General features: G+C 41.5%; 1 protein-coding gene across 3 annotated transcripts in view; it reads left to right on the top strand.

The window, feature by feature from the left end:
• Positions 1-1,450: 1,450 nt before the first annotated feature.
• Sf3b3 (splicing factor 3b subunit 3) overlaps positions 1,451-18,815 on the top strand; it is a 59,206-nt gene continuing 41,841 nt past the window's right edge. Inside the window, exons 1-11 of one of the 3 annotated variants that reach the window (XM_037427407.2) lie at positions 1,451-1,564; positions 1,664-1,694; positions 1,819-2,159; positions 2,293-2,369; positions 4,490-4,756; positions 5,611-5,752; positions 7,711-7,823; positions 10,578-10,640; positions 15,166-15,240; positions 15,319-15,422; positions 15,552-15,813. In XM_037427407.2, coding sequence (XP_037283304.1) covers positions 1,934-2,159; positions 2,293-2,369; positions 4,490-4,756; positions 5,611-5,752; positions 7,711-7,823; positions 10,578-10,640; positions 15,166-15,240; positions 15,319-15,422; positions 15,552-15,813 — 1,329 coding nt within the window. In that variant the 5' untranslated portion in view covers positions 1,451-1,564; positions 1,664-1,694; positions 1,819-1,933. Of the gene's footprint in view, positions 1,565-1,637; positions 1,695-1,818; positions 2,160-2,292; positions 2,370-4,489; positions 4,757-5,610; positions 5,753-7,710; positions 7,824-10,577; positions 10,641-15,165; positions 15,241-15,318; positions 15,423-15,551; positions 15,814-18,815 lie in introns of all 3 variants that reach the window. The other 2 variants (XM_075877279.1, XM_037427408.2) reach the window with 2 other exon arrangements.

The raw sequence follows: 18,815 nt of genomic DNA, 5'->3' as shown, positions 1-18,815 counted from the left end.
GCCTGTGTACTCAGATTTGGGTGCACGTTAAAGAACCCCTGGTGGTCAAAACTTTCGGAGTCCTCCACTGCGGCGTCTCTCATAACCATATGGTGGTTTTGGGACGTTAACCCTCACATATAATAAATAATAGGTTTTCACGTTACTGACTCTGCACGGCCATTCTTGGTCGAGACTATTTGGTAGGAAAGCATTTTTTCTAGTCCACACGCACCCGCTTTGCTGCAGTGTCAAAGTTTGCTTTCCATCACTCATTAACTCGTCTCTTGTGTTGCATTCCACTTAGTTGTCATTTCAAGTAATAAGTACGTTCCATATTTCCGGGCAACTTTCTTTAAAATTTATATGTAAACACTTTCTTTTGAACAATTAAGCCTTGCCCCCCCCCCCCCCGAAAAAAATCCTGGCTACGTGCCTGACATATGTGACGAGTGCTAAGATTATTACGTTACACGTAAAAACCTCAGAGGAAATTCTATCGCATTAGCCATAGCACACACACAAGTGGACGTAATCATAAGTAATTCACAGACAGCGATACGAAACTTCGCGGACTGTCTAATCTCCTAAGAGGCACTAGGAATCTTATAACTACGTAATAGCCATGAATAAAGTGTCCATCTCACCGGACACCCTCTCCCACATTGCGAGACGGTAGCCATGAGGCGGCGCACCGAATGGTTCGAGGGTTTACGGATCGAGCCTCGCCCCAGGGGCTATCGACGAGTGTGAGTGGGAACATCGAATGACCGCATTTCACGAAATTATTGAATGCCATGCATTGCAGAGGCGTACATAAACGCCGCCTCGCAATTTAGTAAACAGTCTTTTTAATGGCGGCAGTAACGAATCCGGTCCTACCAAACTCCAGCTTTCATGCACATAATGCATCCCGAATGATTTCGTCACGATAGACAAGTGTAGCCATTGAGGCTCTAGAGCCCATCCTACGGGGATGTTGAGTCATACTAAAGAATAGCCGTGCGTGGTGCAGCCTCAAACAGCGACAGCCACCGCGCGCGTGGGGCGCCTGCACTGCTCAGCTCAGACCTAAAGCACCAAGTCTGAACCGCTGAACCATCGAGTGAGCCGCCAAGGACCTGCAAGCTTTGGTCAAAGCCTAGGTGGAGTGCAGTCCCATTTCACCATGCAGTTAGTACGGCTATTAATAAAGTTCTTTGATCTGATCTGATTCAGACCTAGGCCACCTAGGCGCCAAGGTTTTGAAAACTTTCTCTCTCTCTGCTTCTCTCTTGCCTTTGATGTCGCTGTCTAGAGGGATGGATGAGGTATTCTAGAGAACGGGGTTGCCACGCCATTTTAGCATCACTGACAACCAATCCTAATAAAATTATTTGCTTATAAACATATTATTTATATAACGCAGACCTTGTTTATTCTATTTTACTAAATACCTCACACAATGTATTTATTCATTTTCAAAAATGGCGCTCGTGCGATGGTTCGGTTGTGCCAAAACCGCTTCTGGCGCGTAAAATGGACGCGAAGTTCGTGCTGTTGTTTGTCAATTAAATCTGTTATAATCGAAGCTACAGATTTAAGTGTGAGTATTTCTGGGGTAACTGACGTGTAGTCTGTTCATATCCGTAATTTAAGCACTCTTCGTATTTGCGTAGTTTTCTTGAATTTCTTGTATTTTCAGGTGCCGGTATTGTTTACTGTAAAGAATCCTGGTGAGGGCGAATGATCGAATGCTTACCTGCGTTTTGCGCCAGTCTCTTCAATTTTCTTTGCCGCATGAGTTTCTGTTGTAGTAGTTGACGCTGTTAGATTGGTCACGAATGACTTTTTTTTCAGGGAGAAAGAAACACTGCCAACGATGCACTGAACCGAAGTGTTCGCTTTCGTGACGGATACGTAGCTGCTACAGCGAACTTCGTCGTTTTGTGAACGTCGGTCTGCAGAAAGAAAAATGCATCTTTACAACTTCACACTGCAACGCGCCACGGGCATCACGCATGCCGTTCACGGAAACTTTTCGGGCACTAAGCAACAAGAGGTTGCCGTGTCCAGAGGCAAGACTTTAGAACTTCTCCGACCTGACCCAAACACCGGCAAAGTTTACACACTCTACGCATGTGAAGTGTTTGGGATTATACGCTCAATGATGAGCTTTCGCCTCACCGGTGGAACGAAAGGTACGCAACTATTCCTGAAATTCTCACCCATTGTCGCGTTCGTTACCCGTGCATTGTGCTCGACGTACACGATAGTGTATGCTAAGGTTTACCTTTGGTGTCTTTTTTTGTTCGCCCTCATGGGTCGGAACAGATTACCTGGTGGTTGGATCTGATTCTGGGAGAATTGTTATCTTGGAGTACAATCCTCAAAAGAGTGTCTTCGAAAAGGTGAGCTCACTTGTTCACCTATAAAAAAAAGTTGACATGCTTTGTACCGCTGTTACGCGCAGACTTTCGATCGCAATCGGGCCTCATTTGAGTTACATTTCTGTCGCGTTATCAGATGGATAAAAAGCTTGTCAAGGTCGAGAAATGCAATCCCGGTCAAGTTCAATGGCGATCGTAAGTACCCCTTGTGACGCCGGTGTTAAGTTGTAGTGTGCCTGTTGAGGAACTGTGTTAACTTCTTCTTAAAAAGTGTTTCTTTTTTCACTTGCATAAGCTGTAATTTTTGTTATGTGCAACATGCTACCTGACCAGACAAGTGTTCGTCGAGCTCCTGACTATGTGTGGGCCTACTTTATGTGGCCTCTACACAGCAGACTGCATCATTATGTTTTGCAATTAACTGAAACTCTAGTTGGCAGGGCCACCTCCAAGCACTGTAACATGCTTCACCCCATCACAGGACTTGATGCCGCCTTCAAGATATGTCAAGTGTAAAGGCCACCGATGCTATTAGTGGTACATCTGAAGGGAAGTTTGACAGTTGGTGAAATGTATAACCAGGATAAATGTTTATTCTACTGTGGTTGTTTATACCACACACACCTCATTTATTTGTTCAAGTAAGGGCATGTAGAAGCTGGGCTTATCTTAAGAATGTTTGTTCCCTGCATTACCTGTTAGGAACATAGACACTTATACTGTATAAAGTCCATATTTTCTGAGGTCTTGGTACAGTGACTACCACTGTTAGGGAAAAACAGATGTGTGCACTGCATTCATTTTAAAGCATTGCGCATTATGCCACGCATCTCAGTGCTTGTGCAGTGTAGAAAGTGCTGGTACTTTTAGAAATATTTGTTGTTTGAAGGCATTGACCTAACGACTATTGTGACCCTGAATTGGAGGTCTGACTATCAAAGATCAACTTACACTGGGCGAGTCTTCTTCAACATGACAAACGAAGAGTATTCTCTCTCTAAAAAAATATATACAAACAAATGGAGCTTCACATTGCGTGCCATTAGATTTTTTTTAATATTGATACATTCATGCAAATCTTGAGAGTTTAAAGACGAAAAATGTCATGTAACTATTGCATTAAAGCCTTAACCAGTTGCTTTTGTGTTTCTCGTATTTTGGAGATTTTGATGCAGAAATAGTGATAGTAAGGACCTCACCTCAGTAATACCTTTGGCTAGTTCCTGTATCACTTTTGGGATATTCGATCCATCCAGCGACAGATGACTAGTTTTATATATTTGTTATTGGCAGTCGTGCTTTGAATAATTTGAGAAGCAGAGTGCCTTGCATAGAAGTCAGCAGGATATATTACTAAACTTTGTTGAAACCTGTTCCATCGCAAACATTCCACTTCTATTAGCATGGTGACCCATTTGGCCTTACATAAGTGATCTGCAAGTCTTCACAGAATTCAGAAGCATTTTTTTTTAATACCTGGCTTCTCCTTTGTATGGCTCTTGCATTCAGACAACATGCAGTTCTATTTTGCTTGTTACGTACAACACAGTGAAAGATGTCCATGATGGCCGCATGACTTGTAACAATGTGCCAAAGTTACGATGACACTTGGGTAACCTGGAAGCAGAGTAATTGTTTTGTACTACACAACGTTGCAACTTTAAAAATTGAAATTACTTATGGGATATGAAATTTCGAAGCTTCACTGCAGGACAGGAAGGATTCTGTGATAAAACTCTATCATTTAACTTTTACCATCTGGTTATCTTTAATAATCACTTGAATATAATTATTTTTCTGCTTGCCCCCCACCCCCACCCCTCTGAAATGCACTTGTCACCACCAGGAATTCAACACATGTGTAGCTGTGCTATGCAGTAGAATGCCATAGGTAGTGAGCTCCTGAACTGGTTATAGTCACATTTTTATGTGTACATGTTTTTACGGGGTTCTATTATTTGTCTACAAAATAAATAAGGTAACATTGTGTGCAAGACGAATATTTCTGTGGGTAGTTGGCAAAGCCTGCAGCTAATTGAAATAAGCCTTGCAAGTGTTATATTACATGTGGAGACTTGTAAAATTCTTTCTTATTGCATCAAACTAACACCTTCAAGATATTTTAATATTGCATTCTCTAGGTACACCAGGAGACATTTGGGAAAAGTGGCTGCCGGCGCATTGTGCCTGGCCAACATCTTGCCATGGACCCCAAGGGCAGAGCACTTATGGTGGCAGCTGTTGAAAAGCAGAAGCTGGTTTATATCTTGAACAGGGACGCAGCTGCACGGTTGACCATTTCCTCACCGCTGGAAGCTCACAAATCAAGCACTCTAGTGTATCATTGTGTTGGAGTGGATGTTGGATTCGAGAACCCAGTATTTGCGTGCCTTGAAATGGACTACGAGGTTAGTGTTGTTGGTTATTTATCATTCACCTGCCAAAGTGGCCAGTACTATCAGCTTATTGGGCCAGTTGTATGTGGCATGGTTGAAACACTCAAGAGGACGCATCTTAAAAATTCTTGTGTTTTCTCGCACTGTTTATCCATGTCTCAATAATGTTAACTCAAGCACTACTGATGCATCATGTTTAATGCTTGTATTTCTTTCTTTCCTAATGCAACTTAAAGCGTGCTGTCCAGTGTTCAATATTGTAGCTGTTGCATAAAAATTGATGTGAATATTCAAAGAAAAAGTTCTTTGTATCTTTTTTGCCTTTTTATGCTTATGTTGGAAGTGTGGCTGTCTGATTAAGTGTGTAAGCCATTGTTAAATGATTACATTTACCCAGACAGTTGTCACTACCGCTCACACTGCCTGGGCTGTTGCTGTCATTTGCATGTCTCAATTTGCCGACCTGTTGTGCTGTGGTCATTTTAGCATCATAGCCATGTCTTTGCAAGCAAGTTTTCACGCCTTACTGTTTCTCATACTGAATTTCTGTAACAGTTAACCTCCCTTCTAGACATGTGTCACTGCAGGTGCACAAACTTCTAGAATAACCTGTCTGTTTTACATTTGCAGCCGGGGCTAGATACAAATTTTGGTCATGCTTGCTGCATTTATAAATGTCGAAGCGTGCTCACAGATTTTACCATGCCTGTATTCTAGAATTTTCTATGTTCCAGTGCTTTTGTTTCAGGATTTTCCTGCAGTGTTGTAATTCATAGACTTGAGGGCTTTTGTCACTGTTTGCTCCAGTACTATATCTTTCTGTTCACTAGAGGAGTGTGTTGTCACTTTGCTGTGCTTATGTGCAGGAGGCCGATTCTGACCCAACTGGTGAAGCAGCTAACAACACTCACCAGACGTTAACTTTCTATGAGCTAGACTTGGGCTTGAACCACGTCGTTCGTAAATACAGTGAGCCACTAGAAGAACATGGGAACTTCCTTATATCAGGTAACATTTACTTCACTTCTGCATGCATGGTGAACTGTTTCTGTTGTGTACTATTGTCTCAGCAGATATATGGGCATTTATGCCTCTTATGTACATGAAATCTCTCACTTCGCTATTGAAGATCAGTGTAATTTTGTGCTATGCCAGTGGGAGAGAATGTCATATTTTGTGCCCTGTTTGTAATGAACCAAAACTGCTTGTTTTGGTGTTGCACTCTTTTTTTTTAACATTAATTGAATGAAACTTTATCTTAACTTAGAAGTTAGGTTATTTATATACATCTTTTCCTCTTCAAGGATGTTCTGAAGCCATGTGTGATGCTTTATTTTGTTTCTTTTTCAAGGATGCATTTAGTAAGTAGCTCACTACTGATTTTCTACCAATGTACTAGCTTAAATAGCTGTTCAGACTGCCAGCTAGTTGATCACTCTTGGGGCACTCAGCGTTTCCATAGTTTCTCTGATGTCCATAGTTTCTCTGATGGTTTAGTTTCTTTTTTATTTGCAAGCATCCCTAATGAGTGCACCATACATGCTACAAGCATTTTTTTTTTTTAGTTTTGAGGAAGCAGTGAAGCAGTTTTGTCACCTTTGTATGTCTTTAGAACAATGTGTGCTTCTTTAGTTACATTTCAGTTTCTTCAACACAGCTCTTCATGTAGTAGGCTGTTTTCCTGCTTTTGTACTGTTATTGCAGTAGTACTGCAATCACAGTACATTGTAGTATTACAGTATGTATAGCACATAGTGCAAGGGAGTTTAATAGCGATGCCAGGTAGTAGACATACAGCCGGTACGGACAAAAATGCTCGAGCAGTCCAGCGTCTACAGCTCGTGCACACGCTTGCGCTTCGCACTCAGACATGGTCCCACTGGTCATTGCCTTGCGAATTCCCCACTACAATACCCCGGCGATGAAAACGTGCCATCCTGGCGACTCAAGGTTACGAGAGAACAGGAGGGTCATAGCAGGGCTTGAGGTGACCGACGTGGACCGTCGGTCACCTCAAGAGAGGGGAAGGTAAAGGGCTGATATTTCCGATTCATTAGATTTCACGGGTGATCGTGAAAGCGCATTTGCGTCGGAGTGCTTTCACCCCGATCGGTAGACGACACGCATGTGGAATTCATGGAGGTGTAGAGCCCAACATCCGAGGCGACCAGAATGATCTTTCATTGAAGCCAACCAACAGAGCGCATGATGGTCAGTTACCACATCAAAAGTTTGGCCTTAAAAATAGTGGCGAAACTTGTTTAACTCCCACACAATCGGGAGGCACTCTGCAATAGTGATATTGCAGAGGCAGTAAATCTTTAAATTATAACCTACACTATGCACAAAACAAAAGTTTAATTCTCAACAGCATTATGATTCATCGTGACACAGTTCTCCCCCCGCCACCCTTTCTTTTTCTTCAGAACAGATCTTTTTTTTTTTTTTGCTGGAAAGGGAAAAAAATTGTCTTAAATCTGGTATATGATTGCAGCCTTATTTTTAAGTTTTTAAAATACTGTATTCATATGCACTTTGGAACATTTTTTTATTTATACAATTTGTACGCCCATACAAAGTGTTCTGTAAATTTATTGAAAGCAAAGTATGTCCATTAGTTATACCTGAGAGGAAATGAAAGTTTCTTCGAGATCTTTATTTTATTTTTATATACTTAAGCACCTAAGACAGTCAAATTTTGTGGAAGCCTGTCTATAATCCTAAACAAATTTTGTCTTATGGAAGCTGTATTGATAATTTTAAATAATAACATGCCTAATTGTGTGATAGATCAGGTTTGTTACCCTTTTGAGGTGTCTGGCGTGAATTCATTGCTCTTTTGCACGAAATTCAAAGCAAATGAAGAGAAGACATGATGTTGTCTTGATGTCTCATGGACCATTCTGACTTACTACTCTATTACTTCGTTTTCTCCCTCTTTTCCTCCCTGTATTTTTTGAGTACAGTTCCTGGAGGCAGTGATGGGCCCAGTGGTGTACTCATTTGTTCTGAGAACTACATCACCTACAAGAACTTTGGAGATCAACCTGACATTCGTTGTCCGATCCCCAGGAGGAGGGTATGACATCACATGTTTCGCCCTGCTTTTCAGTGAGACTGTTTTGCGGTCAAACACCTTATGCTACTTTATATAAGCACTGTAATTTGGCTATGAATAGTGTAGAACGATCATGTACACAAGTTTAATGTATGTCACAAGACTTGACTTGCATCTTTTGAATTTTTTTAGCATCACTGTTAACCTCACACGCACTAGTTTGTGAAAGGCTGCAAAGACAACTTAAGAGACAGCCCAGCTTGTTTGATTCGCTGTTTGTACAAGTGGTCCAGAAAGTGATGTAATGCAAAGGGAAGGTATGTGAATATTTGAATATGAATAGAATAAAATCCTATCCACTTGTAACAATATTAAAAAAAAAACAGCAAATTCTATTGTCATAATCAGTTATTGTTATGTCCTCATCGGCTAAATTCAAAGTGTGAGAGAGAGATCATGAAAGTGAAAGAGTGTGCCCAAATGTTTTCTGATGCATGTAGGTTTAGTAGCAGCAATGAGAGCCTCTGTTCGAAGAACGCTAGTCATGGTAAACAACACTGACCACATTATTACAGGGCTCATATGTAACCATAAAATTATTTTTAAACATGCTTTAAAAAGTAGAAAATTCGGGCTTGCTTTAGCAGCAGCTGAAGCTTGATGAGAGCTGTGTGCATCACTGTGTACCGATCTGTGAACTGATCAGCGACTGGATGAGTATTTTGGGAAAATATCAGTGGTGGGCTGTTACCACCATCACTGTTATCGCTGCTGTCATTATTTTTGTACTAGTCGCTCAGTATAGCCCTTTGGCGCAATAGCTGCTCCTCGGCAATGGCTTCATCAGTGTGCTCATCACACAAAGAATCAGCATTGTGTGCATTCAAGAAGTATTCTATGAGCACTCTGCCAACTTTCTTCTTGGAGACAGCCTCATTGTCTCATTCTTCCTCGAAATCATTTTCAGGGAACAGGTCATTTCTCTCTTTCTAGACAGTGCATTTGGGATGCACGCAGCCTGCTTTTCTAAAGTACAGTAAAACTGCATTAATTTGAACTCTGTTATTTTGAAATCATGTTTAATTCGAAGGATTTCTGTGGTCCCGTATTTCGCAATGTAAGTTTGAGTGAATAATTTGAAGCGGTGGCCGGCACCAGTCCGGTTAATTTGAAAACTTAAAGGCTATGTGTCAGTTCCACATCCCGATTTTGCTGCGAGTCCGGGGAACGGCTATTAATAGCCACAAAGCAATGCAACGTATTGATACTAATGAGTGGCAGCTGAAGCACCCTAGCCTCGCTACTTCTAGCGGAAAAAAAAAAAAAGAAAAAAAAAACCGGTCTTGTGGTCAACCGAAACGTGTGCCTGCGGAAAATGAGCCGTCCTTCACGGCAATACAGTGGTGACATGCGGGCAGCTTATTACATGTTTCTCGCAACTTCAGTGGGTATGGTTTACCCATTCTTTCGGGGATTGTAAAGAAATTACTAAAGGACAGTTTAGCAGAAATCGCAATGTATGCGAACTTCCGATTGCCAGCTGCTCCAGCAATTCGCGTCTTTGCACTGCTGGCGGAGTTCTTGCCAGGAACACCTTTTAAAACTAAGTTCGAAAGTTTCAAAGATAACTTTTTCCAGCCAAAACGCATTGTGAGCTTTTTCATACTGGGCATTATTAAATTAATAATTGTAATAGAAAGAATGTGTGAGTGGTTGCATTATGACGCGCTGACGAAGTGAGGAGCAGGCAAAACGCTTCCCGCATGTCACTGCTGTGTTGCAGTGAAGATGTCTTGTTTTCTGCAAGTGCACATTTGAGTCGATCACGACTGCATTTCTTTTTTTTTCTTTTATTTTCCTGGTGGCAGCAGTGAGGCCCACCGTTCCTCCATGTTACCGGCAAAATAAAGACCAGGTATTGCTGGAGAACATTACCTTTAGAGCCGAAAGCTAGCCGGCACAGCAAACGACGACCACTGATTACTCTGAATAGTTCTAAGTTCCTTGCATCCCAGTTCTTGTATATTCTGTTAATTCGAAAACCCAATTAATTCGAAGCTTTCTCGTGGCCCCAGTGACTTCGAATTAACGAGGTTCTGCTGTAGTACTTATTTTTGGCCTGCTTCACCTTGTATCATGTATCATCTTTGAAAATGTTCTTTTCTTGACAGTATTTTTCACTTGTATTTTCAGTATCGAAGGCAAATTTTGACTAGGGTGGAATGCAGGAAAACCTATGTAAATATATGTGCATGCTAAGAGAACCCTAGGGGATTAAAATAAGCCTGTGGTCTTATAATAGTGTGTCTCATAGTTATGTTGTTTTTTACTCTAAAGTCCTGCAATATAAATAAGGCTAAGGCTTGCAAGGATGGCAATACTGCTGGGTAATTGGGTCAAGAGAAGAAAAAAAAAATTGTGCAGTGCAGAGTACAGTAAAAGCTTGTTATAAATTAAACTCGAAGGGAGCTATAATTGTTCAAATTAAATGGAGTTTGAATTTTTGAGAGGAGGGGGGTGCTAAACCGAACAGACAACGTGCGACCCTGCATAGACTGTATTTGACGGATTCGAATGAACTGTAAGTGAATTTTCGGAGTTTGAATTAACAAGCTTTTACTGTACTTAATATGAAATATACTGGACCTGGGAAACTAGCATGAATAATGCTTTAAATTTCACTCCTGTTATTGTTGAGACTTTGGTAATGGGTACTCTGTGTTGAGATGGATTTTAGCCGTAGTGGAAAGCTGTTTCATTTGGTTTGCTTTACAGAATGACTTGGATGATCCAGAACGGGGCATGATATTTGTTTGCAGTGCAAATCACAAAACAAAGGTATGCATATGTATGGTTTGTTAACATCTACTGGCAAGCATCTTAACGTTAGAAAGGGATGCTGTACTTAGACTATATGCCTGGCTAAATAGGCAGATTGCCCATCTTGCATTCACTTGGTGTTTGTTCTCAGTAAATGTTTTAGCATCGGAGAAAGAATTGCAATGCGAAAAATTGTTGACATAAAAGTATGCTCTAATTGTGTCAAGTAGTATAGCATTGTAGCTTACGTGGTGCTACTTCATGTGTTCTTAAGTTGGATAATCTTACGCTGCGCTATGTCCTATATTTGTCTTCTCTTTAAAGGGGCCCCTGCAACACCTTTTGAGCATGGTCAGAAAATGCTGCCGATCGGTAGTAGAAGCTCCCCACAACACGCGAGCCAAATATTATAGCACAGCAAGTGGCCTGGAATTGACAATAAATTATCGAAGTCTGCTAAAAATAGCTTTTTCTTCTCTCGACAAATCGCGAAATAAGCCCAAAAATCACTCGTAGTAAGCCCATCTATCAACCATTGGCTGATTTGAACATGGCGCACTCGGATTGTACAGAGGTTGTTGTGAGAGGCCATTACTTGTCCACACATGCACACGCGATCGCACTGAAAAAGCTGCGTATTCAAAGAAGAAAAAAAGGAAAAGAGTGCTCAAGGTCACGAGGTGCGAGTGACGGTTTTTGTTTGCCCCTCCCATCTGTCCCTGCTTACCTTTCAACGTTTTCGTCGTGACGAGAGAAGAAAGAATGCGATTTCAGCGTGTGACAGCTCTTTGTAAAACTCCACTCGTACTGGACGGATTCTTAAAATTTTTGCGTCGTTGAATTTGTGATGTAATACGCTTTTCCAGTGAATTAATTTCATGGTTACTCAAAAAAAAAGTGTTTCAGGGCCCCTTTATTGTGCCTGTCGTACTTGTGGTATATGTATTGTTCTGTGTCGCCCTTCACTTTTAAGGTTGTGCTGCTAGTCTAATCTGCAACCACAGTAATAGCAGCCTTGATTTACTGTAGTCAGTTTAGGTTTCATGGTAGCATTGTGCTCTCTTGTTTCCAATTCCGATATGGACCTCTATCTATTTAAAAGGCATGCACCAGGGTGTAGTCGTTGTCCCTTATATGACGTGCCGCTTATAAGCAGGATACCATCTTCTGATTTCCTGATCAACTCCTGTTTTGATGTAGGCATATTGCTGTCTCTTATATCTGTTGTCGGTTATATTAGTCACTCTTATAAAAGGGTATTACTGTCGCAGCTTTATTTCTTTCTTCACCATGTTTCTTCTGTGGCTGTTGGGGGTCGCATTTTCGCCCCGCCGCGGTGGTCTAGTGGCTAAGGTACTCGGCTGCTGACCCGCAGGTCGCGGGTTCGATTCCCGGCTGCGGCGGCTGCATTTCCGATGGAGGCGGAAATGTTGTAGGCCCGTGTACTCAGATTTGGGTGCACGTTAAAGAACCCCAGGTGGTCAAAATTTCCGGAGCCCTCCACTACGGCGTCTCTCATAATCAAATGGTGGTTTTGGGACGTTAAACCCCACAAATCAATCAATCAATCGGGGGTCGCATTTTCGGTGCCAGTGCAAAGGACTTTCTCTTTTGCGCAGCCCGAGTTAAGAGCTTTGGAGCATATGGAGGTTTAGATGCTTGTTGGACTGATGGTGAAAGACAGCCTTCCTCTTCTCCCACAGGCCTCTCCCCATGTGGCGTCTGTATGAGGGTTCTGGCTGTGGTAGAGGGGGATGGCAGATGGCTTCTCTGCCAGTGCTTCAGCAATACATGCATGACAGATCAGCTTGTCTATAACCACTTACACCGTTCCTACGTGTGGGCTGTTTAACTGCTCTGTTTTTGATACACTACCTGATATCTTGACAGCAACAAGGTTTTCTTCAAGTACATCATTTATTTGATAAATTTCATATATTTCCAGAGGTGTTCAGCTGTTTGCTTTTAAATTCGCTGTCATTGTCGATGCTTTTTTTATGGTTTTTTCCCCTTGAAGGGTTTTAGCAATAGTGCGTGCTATTCGGCACTGGCTTAGCAAGTAGGGCTTGTCTTCTGTCCGGGATGTGGACTTCTACTAGAACTTAAAAAAAAGCCTGACGCCCCCTGCCTTGTGATCAGCAGTTATCGACACAGGAGCTTTGCGCAAAGAATGCAAAGCATGCCTCCTCACCCCTGGCGAGGTGTAATGTATGTTTGCATGATTTTAACCTCCACAACAATCATCCTTGTGTCCAGTAATCAGTGTTGCAGGTTGTGTCTGCACAATTTCAATAGGAGACAACGTAGATCGTGAAATTCTGTTTTAAAATTTTCTACTCAGTTTCCAGAGAAACCATTGCAAGTTTGTATGCCTCAGAGGGTGCACTTTCTTTTGTGGTACAAAACAGAGTAGGTATGAAGGATGGTAGACAGACCTGTTAAGCTCTCCTTTTCTTATTGTACAGTCGTGAGCACTTCTATACACCTTTGCAGGGGAGGAAAAAAACGTCACCATGATGGGTCGCGCACAGGAGTACAAAGGCTGATGTCACAGCCTCAGCAGGGCATTTTTGGCAGGTCACTTCAATTTGTGCAGCCCAGATATCACTAGAGCGACAGTTACAGAGCTATTTTCATAAAGGTCTATAAGGGGAAACCTACATGCTTGTATCAAATAGCCTCAAACTCCATCATGACTGATACTTAGATGGCACTGTCAGAAATGAAGCGGAAAAAGTATAGATTTTCTCCGAACTGTTGTGACTCCTGTATGTTTTGACAAAACAGCATCTTATGGCATTTTGCTCGCTGCCGACAGCTACGGCTGTTAACTGTTGCAGTGACTAGCATTGATTCATTTCCTTATTTTTTTCCTCTTTTCTTTTGTTGTTCACCCAGTCATTAGATGTAGCTGTTTGATGTTGACTTGTATCGATAACTGATTTTTTATTTCAATCAATGCAACATTTTGTCACTGGCACTTTGAACAACAGTGCAGTGGCACTGGCACAAATGACTGCGGACAGAATCATTGGTGGACTGTCTCTTGTGCAAGTTTTTGTCTGTAAACATGTGCATGATGTGAGTGGCAATAATTATTAGGAGAGCGTCTCTATTTGCACTTAGTTTCCGATTGCGTACGCCCAGCATCATCATAGGTGAGTTTGAAGCTGACACCAGCTCTTATGTTTCCGCTTATACTGCTCACTTTACACTAAAGCATCAGTGGCTAGAGCCCTAATATCTTGTATTAGCTTGCCATTCTTAACGCCTTTGCAGCTGTTGAAAGTCCATGAGTGTGATGGTGCCTATCCACATTGCTACATGTCATTAAAAGCCCTGTGGCACCATATTTGCAAGGAACAGTTAAATTGCTCGGCATGTCTTCCTGGCACTTTGTCAGACTGCTAAGCGCGATTTAGTAGCCTACATGCTTGCGTATGTAGACACTCTAAAGGTAACTATGCCCGTGCAGTATCAAGGGTGTGTGTCTGCAATGATGCATTTTATATTGGGCTACAAAATAATGCTTTGCATTGGTGCAGTGATGACATGGAAGAGGAAGGCACCGTCTTATCAAAAAGTAGCTTTTTCTCCTGTATACCAGATGTCGTTTTCCTGTATCACGCAGCCCCGCCGCGGTGGTCTAGTGGCTAAGGTACTCGGCTGCTGACCCGCAGGTCGCGGGTTCAAATCCCGGCTGCGGCGGCTGCATTTCCGGTGTAGGCGGAAATGTTGTCGGCCCGTGTTCTCAGATTTGGGTTCACGTTAAAGAACCCCAGGTGGTCGAAATTTCCGGAGCCCTCCACTACGGCGTCTCTCATAATCATATGGTGGTTTTGGGACGTTAAACCCCACATATCAATCAATCAATCAATCCTGTATCACGAATCTTTTGTGCTCCTTCAAAAGGTTACTGAAGTAATATTTCAGACTGTCCGTCTTCTGTGTTAAATGATCGTCTATGCAAAACCACAGAAAAATGCCTCTGGGTCTTGGAGTGCATTAAATAATTTGATGTTCTAATAGCTTCTTTATGTCCGGTTTAGTTTTTCAAAGGTAATACTGTGGCGTGACATCATACACAAGAGATCGTTTTATGGGAGCAGCACGATTCAATGCTTTCAGGCTTGTTCAGGCTCGCCTAGTTTTCTGCACTGCTACATCATTATCAGTAACAGCATAAGTGGCAATTGAGTCAGAGTGAGTCAAAATGTCTTGTCTTCCTGCGTCCATGTGACCAGCTTCTACATAACTGTGAAATAAATAAATTGCCACGTTTCAACACGATACAAACTCCACGAAATGAAACCAAAATTAGCTGTGGGAAAGCTATTGTATTAATAATTTAGGGTGCTTTGAGGATTCGTAGTACCTTTTGTGGTTTTGATTTTTTATACCTTCTTTTAACAAAAAAAAGCTTTGTGAGAACTCTTTTCACTGTTCATTTAAGTAAGATAAAAGCAGAATTCAATTGTGCACTCTCTACTCTGTCCTAATTTTGAAACAAAGCAGCTAATTCACACATTCTTTGTTTTTCCAGTCCATGTTTTTCTTTCTGGCACAAACAGAGCAAGGAGATATCTTCAAGATAACATTGGAAACGGATGAAGACATGGTAAGTAGCTATTATCAGATATTCACTTTTATGTCAGCCATCTTTGTTTAACTGTGATATTGTTTGTCTTCTGTTCAGGTAACTGAAATCAAGCTGAAATACTTCGACACGATTCCTGTGGCAACCAGTATGTGCGTGTTGAAAACTGGATTCTTATTTGTTGCGGCTGAATTTGGAAACCAGTAAGCATTCCTTGTTTTATTTCCACTTGGTTAATTATAATTAGTCTTGATGCTGCTATGTTTGTTTTATTAGTTCTAATTAAACCTTTCATGCAAGTTTGCCTGTTTAATAGCAGCTGTTCTTTGCAGCTGCCTCTACCAAATTGCGAGACTTGGAGAAGAGGATGAAGAACCAGAGTTCAGCAGTGCTATTCCTCTTGAGGAAGGAGACACATTCTTTTTTGCTCCCCGTGCCTTGCGCAACTTGCTACCTGTGGAAGAATTGGACTCCCTGTCCCCAGCCATGGGCTGCACTATTGCTGATCTAGCCAATGAGGACACGCCTCAGTTGTATGTGGCTTGTGGTCGAGGACCCCGTTCCTGTATACGCGTGCTCCGCCACGGTCTTGAGGTGAGTGTCCACATAGCACTGTAATTTTTTAGCTATAGCACTCGCCAGTATTTATGGCACTACAGCTTTTCAAATCGCAAAACTGTTCCATACTGTTTCCATCTGATCGTTCAGACCCTGCAGGGGCTGCTTAAATATAAAGAATTTGGACTCTTAAATATATTCACCAGAAAATAAGGGACTTAATTTCACGAGGGGTCGAAGAAAAGTGCCACATTATCAGAGAACCACTTTCAGGTATAATGTTGCGGAATATTGCCGTACTGGCTGGCGTAAGATGCATCAATATCTGAAAGCGACAACATTCCTGGCAAAGTGCCTAGAATGCTGCTGTTTGACAACCCATCTAAGTATAGTATAATTCGAAGTGCAACCGAAAGTGTCTTCAATAGTGATCGTCACTGACCTTTCTGTTCGCATTAGGTTGTACGCTGACGACTGTGTCTTATATGAAAAGATCACCTCAGTTGACGATCAAATTAAACTAAATCGGAACTTTCTAAAAGTGATTTCGTGGTGTTACAAATGGCAGATGCCTGTTAATTTCGCTAAAACAGTTTTTATGAGAATTACCCTTAAAAAAGACCCTCTTTTGTTCCAGTACTCCACCAACAATACAATTCTGTCAGAAGTAACTCAATACAAGTACCTTGGTCTCTGGATTACAAAAAATCTATCCTGGTCAAAGCACATAGATTTTGTAGTAGCTAAATCTTTCCGTAAACTTTTTTTCCTAAGGCGTTCTTTAAGATCAACCACACCAAGCATTTGTCTCCTCGCTTACAATGCCATTATCCGTTCTATACTGGAGTATGCTGTGGTCATATGGGACCCGTTCACTCAGACTGATATCCAAAAACTTGAAAGGGTGCAAAAAAAGGTTGTTAGGTTCATTTATAACTCGTACGGTCCTACTTCAATTACAGAACTTCTCTTGAAAAGCAAATTTCCAAACATTCCGGACCAAAATCGAATATTGCGCTTAAAATTTCTTTTCCAGTTAATAAAAGGTCACTATGCAGTTGACACATCACATATCGTTCACTTTTCGTTGGGTTATGGAACAAGACAGAGACACAATCTTACTATCTCTCCATTGATGCAACGAACAAATTGTTTCAAATATTCTTTTTTTCCGAGGACTATCGTGGATTGGAACAATCTACATAACGATGTTGTTACCCTAAATACATTGTCTGCATTTGAAGAGTCACTGCAGAAATGATTGTTATCTATGTTTGTACCTTGCTTTTTGTTGATTCTCTTGTCTCGAAGAATCACTGCAGCTATCAGTTACATAAGTTTGTATTACATTTGTTTTTGATTGTTTGTTTGCCTGTTTCCACTGATGTTTGTGTTTATGTTTTGTACCACACCTGCTATGATCTTGTAAAAGATCGCAGTATCAATAAATAAATAAATAAATAAAAATCACAGATCGGCACAGCATTGTCAATTAGGCACTATACGCACACAGCATGTCCCAGCTTTTAGGCATCGAGCTTTTAAACAGTGCTTTTAAACTTTTAAAGCAGTGTCCCATACTTATATTTAGGTTTTTCTGGTATTATCAATTTATAACCATTAGTTGCTATTTCTAAGGCATATATGTAAGTGTTTGTCATTGAAGAAAATTTGTTCACGTTGTTAAGAAAGCCAGCAAAATATAAAAATGTACTGACTACACTCCTGTGTGCAGCTACAACAGGACTATTTTTTACCAAGCTCCCTGAAAAAGCAAACATCTTACCTGCACACTGTGTTTCATTTCGATTCAGCCTCAGATGCATGGCATGTGCTGGTGCATAATGTAGAAGCTGCAAGTATACATAATAAAAACATGGACACTGCAAAGCGATAACAAGTGCTAAGTCACTAACTAAACAAACACAGTGTTACACATTGTGTTGCGTTATTAGAGCTACATAGAGAACTGCAATGTATTGTTCATGGTTTCTGGCCATCTTCATGGATATGTTTGCGATTTTTCAGAAGTAAAAAAATATTTGATTTAGTGGCGCTTGGTTGTAGCATTTTTTGTAACGAAACAAAAATTGTAGCAAATATAGGGATGGATCTTGTGCTTGTGCTGCTGAATTTTTCGCTTTTTTTGCATCAAATGATGAAATCCTTGAGAGCATAGGGAATGTACTGATAAGCATAAGTGCGTTCTGAAAAATTAATTACTGCATGCTTTTAAAACCTAGTTTCATTTTCTACTGTACTCTGACGTCACGGCATGGTATGAGGAGCGCCACGAGGTGGTAGTATGCGCACGCGCAAGTTTTCGTGATGGATCTTCGTCCGCGCAACTGTCGTGGCAGAGGGGTACAGTGTTAGAGTGGCATCACTTTTAAGACAATCAGAAGTCAATCAGCAACTGCTTGTTGTGCGTGTACACGTCTGGAGTGAAGTGCAGTGAACAGAGTAAGCTCTACTTGGTTGGCGTCCAATCTCCGCCTCGGCCACGGCCCACGAGATCGACCCACACTTGTTTCAGCGCTGGATTGGACGGTATTTGGTGAAACTTGCATCTGTTGCCCCCAGTTTCACTTGTGCAAGACTTCACAGGGCAAAATATTGGCGCCATAACGACAAATTAGAAATCAAACAATTTCTTTGTCCTCTAAGCGTATATCTTTCATTCACGTGCACTTACGCTATTCTAGACTTTGCTAGCTTGCTTCACAGGTACGCTGGATGACAGTGACAGCCCGATCGCACGGCGCGAGAAGGCGATCAAGAAGGCAACATGCAAGCTGCCTTTTTGTTTTGCGTTTTGGTGCTTGACGTCATCACAACTATCAAGACTGCTGCGTGAAGTCACGAGGATTAGTACTGTAGCTTGGCATCAAATCAGTGTCAATGTCAGTAGGCACACTGCGAAAAAATTGATTTTAATATCAAAATAAAATATTTTATCAGCATTTTCTGAACGTCGCACTTGCTCAGAGCCGTCTCTGTATACAGGAGATTTGTATGGCAGAGCACCGTAAAAGCCC

The sequence above is a fragment of the Rhipicephalus microplus genome, chromosome X (genome assembly GCF_043290135.1).
Source record: "Rhipicephalus microplus isolate Deutch F79 chromosome X, USDA_Rmic, whole genome shotgun sequence".
Lineage (NCBI taxonomy): Eukaryota > Metazoa > Arthropoda > Arachnida > Ixodida > Ixodidae > Rhipicephalus > Rhipicephalus microplus.
The sequence above is the reverse complement of the archived record's forward strand: the minus strand, read 5'-3'. Positions and strand labels throughout refer to the sequence as shown.